The 8,692-nt window shown below is 39.9% G+C and overlaps 1 protein-coding gene across 1 annotated transcript in view; it reads right to left on the bottom strand.

Moving 5' to 3' along the window:
- Positions 1-7,154, bottom strand: part of dusp22a (dual specificity phosphatase 22a) — a 21,722-nt gene extending 14,568 nt beyond the window's left edge. The window contains exons 1-4 of the mRNA XM_058387687.1: positions 6,846-7,154; positions 6,240-6,273; positions 5,075-5,157; positions 4,561-4,610 (exon numbers count right to left, since the gene is read on the bottom strand). Coding sequence (XP_058243670.1) covers positions 4,561-4,610; positions 5,075-5,157; positions 6,240-6,273; positions 6,846-6,866 — 188 coding nt within the window. The 5' untranslated portion in view covers positions 6,867-7,154. The remainder of the gene's footprint in view (positions 1-4,560; positions 4,611-5,074; positions 5,158-6,239; positions 6,274-6,845) is intronic.
- Between the last annotated feature and the right edge of the window lie 1,538 nt (positions 7,155-8,692).

Below are 8,692 nucleotides of genomic sequence, written 5' to 3'. Positions count from 1 at the left end.
CATATAAATACAGACTTTGTTCAGCTCAGCCGCATATGTGCGTGTGTGTGAGTGTGTGTGTGAGAGCGTGCGTGTGAGAGAGAGAGAGAGAGAGAGAGAGAGGAAAAACGACCGTAAGTGTGCTGATGAAATAATCAGGCTGACCGTTATCCTTATTTTTAAATCTGTGGGATTGTGACAGAAAGGTTTTTAATAGGTTTGGTAGCCACTGCTGGCTTCCTTCCTCCTGCTAGATTGCAACAGTGGGCCAAAGCCCCTCAGTAACCCTCATGACACGCAGCACCAATCCCAGTTCAGGACAGCCTTAACTCACACTGGTGTCTTCTGTGTCATGGACATGCTTCAGATACAGTATTTCACAAAAGTGAGTACACCCCTCACATTTTTGTAAATATTTTATTATATCTTTTCATGTGACAACACTGAAGAAATGACCCTCTGCTCCAATGTACAGTAGTGAGTGTACAGCCTGTATAACAGTGTCAATTTGCTGTCCCCTCAAAATAACTCAACACACAGCCATTAATGTCTAAACCGTTGGCAACAAAAGTGAGAACACCCCTAAGTGGAAATGTCCAGATTGGGCCCAAAGTGTCAATATTTTGTGTGGCCACCATTATTTTCCAGCACCGCCTTAACCCTCTTGGGCATGGAGTTCACCAGAGCTTCACAGGTTGCCACTGGAGTCCGCTTCCACTCCTCCATGATGACATCACAGAGCTGGTGGATGTTAGAGACCTTGCGCTCCCCCACCTTAGGGTTTAGGTCTGGAGACATGCTTGGCCAGTCCATCACCTTTACCCTCAGCTTCTTTAGCAAGGCAGTGGTCATCTTGGAGGTGTGTCTGGGGTCATTATCATGTTAGAATACTGCCCTGCGGCCCAGTCTCCGAAGGCAGGGGATCATGCTCTGCTTCAGTATGTCACAGTACATGTTAGCATTCATGGTTCCCTCAATGAGTCCCTCAGCAAAGTTTATCTTGGTCTCATCGGACCACAGGTCATGGTTCCAGTAATCCATGTCCTTAGTCTGCTTATCTTCACCAAACTGTATGCGGGCTTTCTTGTGCATCATCTTTAGTAGAGGCTTCCTTCTGGGACGACCAATTTGATGCAGTGTGCGGCGTATGGTCTGAGCACTGACAGGCTGACCCCCCACCCCTTCAACCTCTGCAGCAATGCGGATATGATGCTGAGCACGTGCACTCAACTTCTTTGGTGGACCATGGCGAGGCCTGTTCAGAGTGGAACCTGTCCTGTAAAACCGCTGGATGGTCTTGCCCACCGTGCTGCAGCTCAGTTTCAGGGTCTTGGCAATCTTCTTATAGCCTAGGCCATCTTTATGTAGAGCAACAACTCTTTTTTTCAGATCCTCAGAGAGTTCTTTGCCATGAGGTGCCATGTTGAACTTCCAGTGAGCAGTATGAGAGAGTGTGAGAGTGATAACACCAAATTTAACACACCTGAGACCTTGTAACACTAACAAGTCACATGACACCGGGGAGGGTAAATAGCTAATTGGGCCCAATTTGGACATTTCCACTTAGGGGTGTACTCACTTTTGTTGCCAACGGTTTAGACATTAATGGCTGTGTGTTGAGTTATTTTGAGGGGACAGCAAATTGACACTGTTATACAGGCTGGACACTCACTACTTTACATTGGAGCAGAGTGGCATTTCTTCAGTGTTGTCACATGAAAAGATGTAATAAAATATTTACAAAAACGTGAGGGGTGTACTCACTTTTGTGAGATACTGTAAGTAATAAACCTGACGGGGGTGTGCTGGAGTAGGAAAATAAACAACGACAGGCTGGTGGGACGAAGCGGATTCGTCACTGTTATAGCAGAATTTAATATTATGGCATTTTTACCGACAACGACATATGCTTAGATTTAATAGACAAGAACTTTTTGTAACCATGGAAACAACTTCAGAAGGAAAAAAAAAGGTTAGTGTTAGGCTGCGGCATGTAACCATGACAACGATCTTGCCAGTCCTAGCTATTATCGACTAATTAATGAATTAATTATTATAAAAACTACTGATTAGTTTACATTTATTTATGGAGATTAGATCAAGTTAGATAGAGCAACTTCTTCTACTTTTCTTATAGCAGAAACCCGAGCTTGACCTCTAACAAACTGCTGACACTGGACACTCAATTTTAATTACATTTACATTTCTGGCATTTAGCAGACGACCTTATCCAGAGAGACTTACAATTGATCTCATTTTATACAACTGAAGGTCTTGCTCACAACCTTCTGATCAGTGGACCTGATTTGAACTCACAACCTTCCGATCAGCAGTCCAACATTTTAACCACTAAGCTACACTTCCAAAAGTTTTGGGACACCCCTCCAAATCACTGAATTCAGGTGTTGTTTTTCAGGGGTTGGGCTCGGCCCCTTAGTTCCAGTGAAAGGAACTCTTAATGCTTCAGCTTCATACCAAGACATTTTGGACAATTTCATGCTCTTTGTGGGAACAGTGGATGACCCCTTCCTGTTCCAACATGACTGCACACCAGTGACCAAAGCAAGGTCCATAAAGACATGGATGAGTGAGTTTGGTGTGGAGGAACTTGACTGTCCTGCACAGAGTCCTGACCTCAACCCCATAGAACACCTTTGGGATGAATTAGAGACTCCGACCCAGGCTTGAACAGGAAGTGGTTAGCTATGGTTTAGCTAGTCTTAAGCCATAATTAGCTAACTTGAGCAAGCTAAGGTAACTTAATGTAAGCTAGTTGGCTAGTTTGTAATTAGCCAGGCTAGTCTACGTCTAGACAGTGTTGGCTAGCGTGCAAACAAAGGTGATTCAAAATAAAATTCTTGATTTATTTTTTAAACATCATTTATATTTGAGGCTGTACTTTCCAGTCAATGCTTTTGTTTTTACCTCAGGTTTGACCTCAACTCCTTTTTAAAAAAAAATTGCCTGAAAATAAATAAATAAATGTATAACTCATGAAGAACTCTTAATGCTTCAGCTTCATACCAAGACTTCTAGAGGAATGTTCAAAAATTCCCATAAACACACTCCTAAACCTTGTGGAAAGCCTTCCCAGAAGAGTTGAAGCTGTTCTAGCTGCAAAGGGCGGGACAACTCCATATTACATTCATGTGCATGTAAAGGCAGACGTCCCAAAACTTTTGGCAATATAGTGTACCACATCCCATTTAAACATGAAATAAAGGTCCTGCAGTATCAACCCCTGCTGAAGTTATTACTAGAGAAACATGTTATTATTAGTAGTATTCGACACCTTCTGGCCAATCAGAACGGAGAATTCGAGAGCGCTGATAGTGCGAGAGAGAGAGAGAGTAAATCTACATTGATTCCTCATATCATAAATATTCTGTTCATGGAATCATAAAATAACACAATTTCTTGCAAATAGCTTTCTTCTCCTGCAATAGACCATGACTAAGAAAGGGGAGGCCTAAAGTTATCCGGTGTGTCGTAAAGCAGTGATAATAAAGTGGACAGGAAGTGTGTGTGTGTGTGTGGGGGGGGGTGTTCACTGAATCACACACCAGGAACCACCTCCATTTATCTGTCCTCTGTGTGTGTGTGTGTGTGTGTGTGTGTGTGTGTGTGTCGATAAGCCTGTGTGGATAAGTGTGAAAGCTTCTGTGGCCGTGATCCTGTGAAGAAGTGATCTGGCTAACTTTTCAGACAAAGCGTGAACACCGTAACCATGACAACAGTCCTAGCTAGCACAAGCTAACAGATTAATTTTCTAACATTTACTCAAAATGAAGGAGAAACAGCATTAAGAGAAGTGCTTCTGCAATTTCTTGCCTTGAATCTGTTGTTTACACAACAACGTTAAAATATTTACTTAAAAATACTTATTTAGACTTAAAATATTTATTTAGTTTGAAAACATCCATCCATTTTCTATACCCGCTTTATTCCTAATTAGGGTCACGGGGATCTGCTGGAGCCTATCCCAGCGCACACTGGGCGGAAGGCAGGGGTACACCCTGGACAGGTCACCAGTCCATCACAGGGCCACATATAGACAGACAACCACACACACTCACTCCTATGGGCAATTTAGAATTACCAATCAACCTAATCTACATGTTTTTGGACTGCAGGAGCAAACCAGAGTACCCGGAGTAAACCCACGGGGAGGACATGCTAACTCCACACAGAAAGGCCCCTTCCTGTTCGAACCCATTACCTTCTTGCTGTGAAGCAACAGTGATAACCACTAAGCCACCACGCTGCCTCAGTTTGAAAACATTTCAGAGGAAACTGTGGCTAATGATGATCGATATAAATAATCAGAATTATTATTAACAGCATCCTTACAAATCAGAGATCTTCAGGACCTTTGAACTTTAGATCCTTTTAAAACAGACAGTAAAACACGTGCGTAGTGAATATTGTGTAACACGTCACTGTCATCATCTGCTGCACACACACACACACACACACACACACATGGAGCTTCTGATATGATGTTGAGTAAGGCTGGTATGTGAGCATACTGATAAACTCTGTGTGTGTGTGTGTGTGTCTGTGTGTGTGTTTATTACTCACAGGTTTTGATTCGAAGCGTCTGCTGCATGAATGCAAAGGTACGTCATGTCCTATAAAATAAAGGAAAAGAATGAAACAATTATATCTATTTCAAAGCACGTGTACACAAAATGCTAATTTATCGTCTTAATTCAATTAGTGACTGCACGTGAAGCGTTTAAACCGGCACGTGACGTGTCTGCCCCCGTGTGGTCGAAACATGCAACTACAATAGGTTCTTAAATAAAAAAAATACTAAAAATAAATTTTTTTTCAGGAACACTACAGCTGCTGAATTCTCGATTCTGATTGGTCATAAGGCGTTGATTAATTTTCTACAGTCTTGCTCATATTCCTATAATCAGCTGTATCCCAATGCATTAAATGCCTCATTTTTGTAGATTATATTTTTGTCTGTCGTTCAGGGTACACAAACTTTTGCACTCGGTTACATGGTTGACAAACAAAACACAAAACACGTGAAAGTGAGTGAGAAGGACACGTGAAAGTGAGTAAGGACCTCACACAGGTTTACCTCTAGTACCGGTTTGGCGTTGTTGTACACAGAGAGGATGTGAGTGATCCCATACTTGGACAGACTTTCCCGGTTCTCTGAGTCTGTGTGGAAAATAAAGACAGTCAATGACTAGCAAGAATACACTTATTTTATTCATTTATTTATTTATTTTCAGGCAAATTTTTAAACAGTAGAAGCTGACGTCAAACCTGAGGTAAAAACAAAAGCATTGACTGGAAAGTACAGCCTCAAATATAAATGATGTTTAAAAAATAAATCAAGAATTTTATTTTGAATCACCTTTGTTTGCAAGCTAGCTAACACTGTCTACACGTAGACTAGCCTGGCTAATTACAAACTAGCCAACTAGCTTACATTAAGTTACCTTAGCTTGCTCAAGTTAGCTAATTATGGCTTAAGACTAGCTAAACCATAGCTAACCACTTCCTGTTCAAGCCTGGCTCACAGTCCTCAATCTAATTCATCCCAAAGGTGTTCTATGGGGTTCAGGCCAGTCAAGTTCCTCCACACCAAACTCACTCATCCATGTCTTTATGGACCTTGCTTTGGTCACTGGTGTGCAGTCATGTTGGAACAGGAAGGGGTCATCCCCAAACTGTTCCCACAAAGAGCATGAAATTGTCCAAAATGTCTTGGTATGAATCTGAAGCATTAAGAGTTCCTTTCACTGGAACTAAGGGGCCGAGCCCAACCCCTGAAAAACAACACCTGAACTCAATGATTTGGAGGGGTGTCCCAATTCTTTTGGCAACATAGCGTACATTTGCCTTGTAATCTGTAACTACAACACGAGTACTGGGTCATCGTCTGGGTTCCATGGATCAGTTTTCTGTGGTCTATTTTTAATGCTGCGCTGCAGAGCATCTGAAGGGCGACTGAAGGAACTATAAATAGCGAAAAGTCAGATGGCGTGAGCTGAGATGATTACTACTCTGTACTCTCTGTGTAACGGCAGAAAGCAAAGATTATTCTGTGCATTTTATACACAGAATCGAGATAAATAAATTGCAATGTTGTGTTAAAAAAATTAAATAAATAATTTAAAAAAAAAACTAAAACGTGCATGCCAAGGACAATATTTTATACTTACTTTGGACTGAAAACTTTTATGGCAAAGAAAAAAAAAAATTTTGTATATATAAAATGTGTCTCTTTTGCTTACCTTGTATATTTCCTAGGTAAAGACCATCAATAACCTATGCAAGAAGTAGGGATTAGTTTATTATTTTATATTTTGCTTATTTATTAATTAGAATTTTGAAAATAAATGTAAGAATAATTAACAAATTGTGTTATAGATATTGGTATAATAATAATAATAATAATAATAATAATAATAATAATAAATAAATAAATAAATAAATAAATAAATAAATAACTCAGATAGGTTAACAATAAGGAATATTACATTTAAAAAAAATTATATTCAAACAAATTATTATTGTTAAAAATATATATATATAATTTTAATGTACATGTGATCTCTGCCATTTTCCTTTCACCAAACTATCATGCCATGAGCCTGCGGTAACATGAGCCGTATCCGAAACGCCTCGTTTTTCCCTACATAGTGCACTACACAGCCTATACTCGCCATTACGTCATAGGGCCCTTATATAGGGAGCGGCGACTCATTTATAATTCAGCCGTAGCCTAGTTACTACTACGATACCACACAGCTAACAGCCATTTTATTATATGATAAATAACTACAGTACTACTAATGACTTCGCCACTCGTCCCCAGAGACACTTTGAGTTGAAATTACCTTGTTCATTCCGTTCCCCATGATTTTTGGAGAAGATTTTTGTTTTACATGAAGAACTATTTGCGATGTCTGGTGACCATGGGAGCTAGCATAGCTCAGTTAGCTCTGCACCTCCTCACACTAAAAGCTCTAGGTTCGACTTCACGGATATTTGACTACATGGAACAACTGTATGTGGGATATAAAAAAGCTGTAGTGTCGACTTCAAATGTTGTTCTTAGTGTTCCACAGATGTGAAAAGTCCTCTAAAAGTCAAACTATTACACGAGAGCTGCAATAAAAATGAAAAAATAAAAAAACGCTTCCGGATTTTTACTAAAATAAACTGTGACATCACAACAGGACATCACTTTAACTCTTTACGCTCATAAAGTCATTCTCATCCATTTTCATTCTCACATCAGCTCTTCATTTCATTTCTTCAAGCTCTGGAGTACACATTTTATACAGCTTTGCATGTTTTAAGCACTTAAAATCTCCATTATGTAAGAAATCAAACACTTCAGGACGTCCTGGTGTGATTCGTTCCTTCTTGTTTTGAGATTTATTTCCAACTCAGTATCACCCAAGTGTTTACTACAACAGCTACTCATACTTATTATCCCTTTATAGTTACATTTAACGTCATGGAAAGCCCTCAACAAGTTAGTTCCTGTTATAACTTACCTTATAGCAGCCTTAAACAGCCATCTCCATCACCTGTTTTTCTCCTTCTTAAAGTTAATAAAACAAAATTTACGGCTTGTCCTGATACAGAGAAGACGAAATTTGTAAATTTTTCAGTCCTGAAGACCTTCCCATGTTGTGAAATTAATAGGAACAGGTAAAATATGCTCTTTTATCCATTTCATACTTATCTAAGATGAAGACTATAGAAATGACTTTAATATACCAAGTGCATTAATGTAACACTCTGAGTTTGTGTATCTTCTGACCAATCGGATTCGAGAATTTCACTGCCATTCTTCTAGAAGCGCAGTCATTTGTGAGGTCAGGCACTGATGTTGTGATTACAAGAAGGTCTGGCTCAGGACTCTGTGCAGGACAGTCAAGTTCCACCAAACTCACTCATCCATGTCTTTATGGACCTGTCTTTATGGTCACTGGTGTGCAGTCATGTTGGAACAGGAAGGGGTCATCCCCAAACTGTTCCCACAAAGAGCATGAAATTGTCCAAAATGTCTTGGTATGAAGCTGAAGCATTAAGAGTTCCTTTCACTGGAACTAAGGGGCCGAGCCCAACTCCTGAAAAACAACACCTGAATTCAGTGATTTGGAGGGGTGTCCCAAAACTTTTGGAAGTGTAGCTTAGTGGTTAAAATGTTGGACTGCTGATCGGAAGGTTGTGAGTTCAAATCAGGTCCACTGATCAGAAGGTTGTGAGCAAGACCTTCAGTTGTATAAAATGAGATCAATTGTAAGTCACCTCTGGATAAGGTCGTCTGCTAAATGCCAAAAATGTAAATGTAAATAAAATTGAGTGTCCAGTGTCAGCAGTTTGTTAGAGGTCAAGCTCGGGTTTCTGCTATAAGAAAAGTAGAAGTTGCTCTATCTAACTTGATTTAATCTCCATAAATAAATGTAAACTAATCAATAGTTTTTATAATAATTAATTAATTAATTAGTCGAGGCCAGTCAAGTTCCTCCACACGAAACTCGCTTATCCATGTCTTTATGGACCTTGCTTTATGCACTGGTGTACAGTCATGTTGGAACAGGAAGGGGTCATCCCCAAACTGTTCCCACAAACTTGGGAGCATGAAATTGTCCAAAATGTCTTGGTATGAAGCTGAAACATTAAGAGTTTTCAATATAGTGTACATAGACAGTGAATATACTGTATTGTT

The sequence above is a fragment of the Hemibagrus wyckioides genome, linkage group LG04, assembly GCF_019097595.1.
Source record: "Hemibagrus wyckioides isolate EC202008001 linkage group LG04, SWU_Hwy_1.0, whole genome shotgun sequence".
NCBI lineage: Eukaryota > Metazoa > Chordata > Actinopteri > Siluriformes > Bagridae > Hemibagrus > Hemibagrus wyckioides.
Note: the sequence above shows the minus strand (reverse complement) of the source record. Positions and strands in the feature narration are given on the sequence as shown.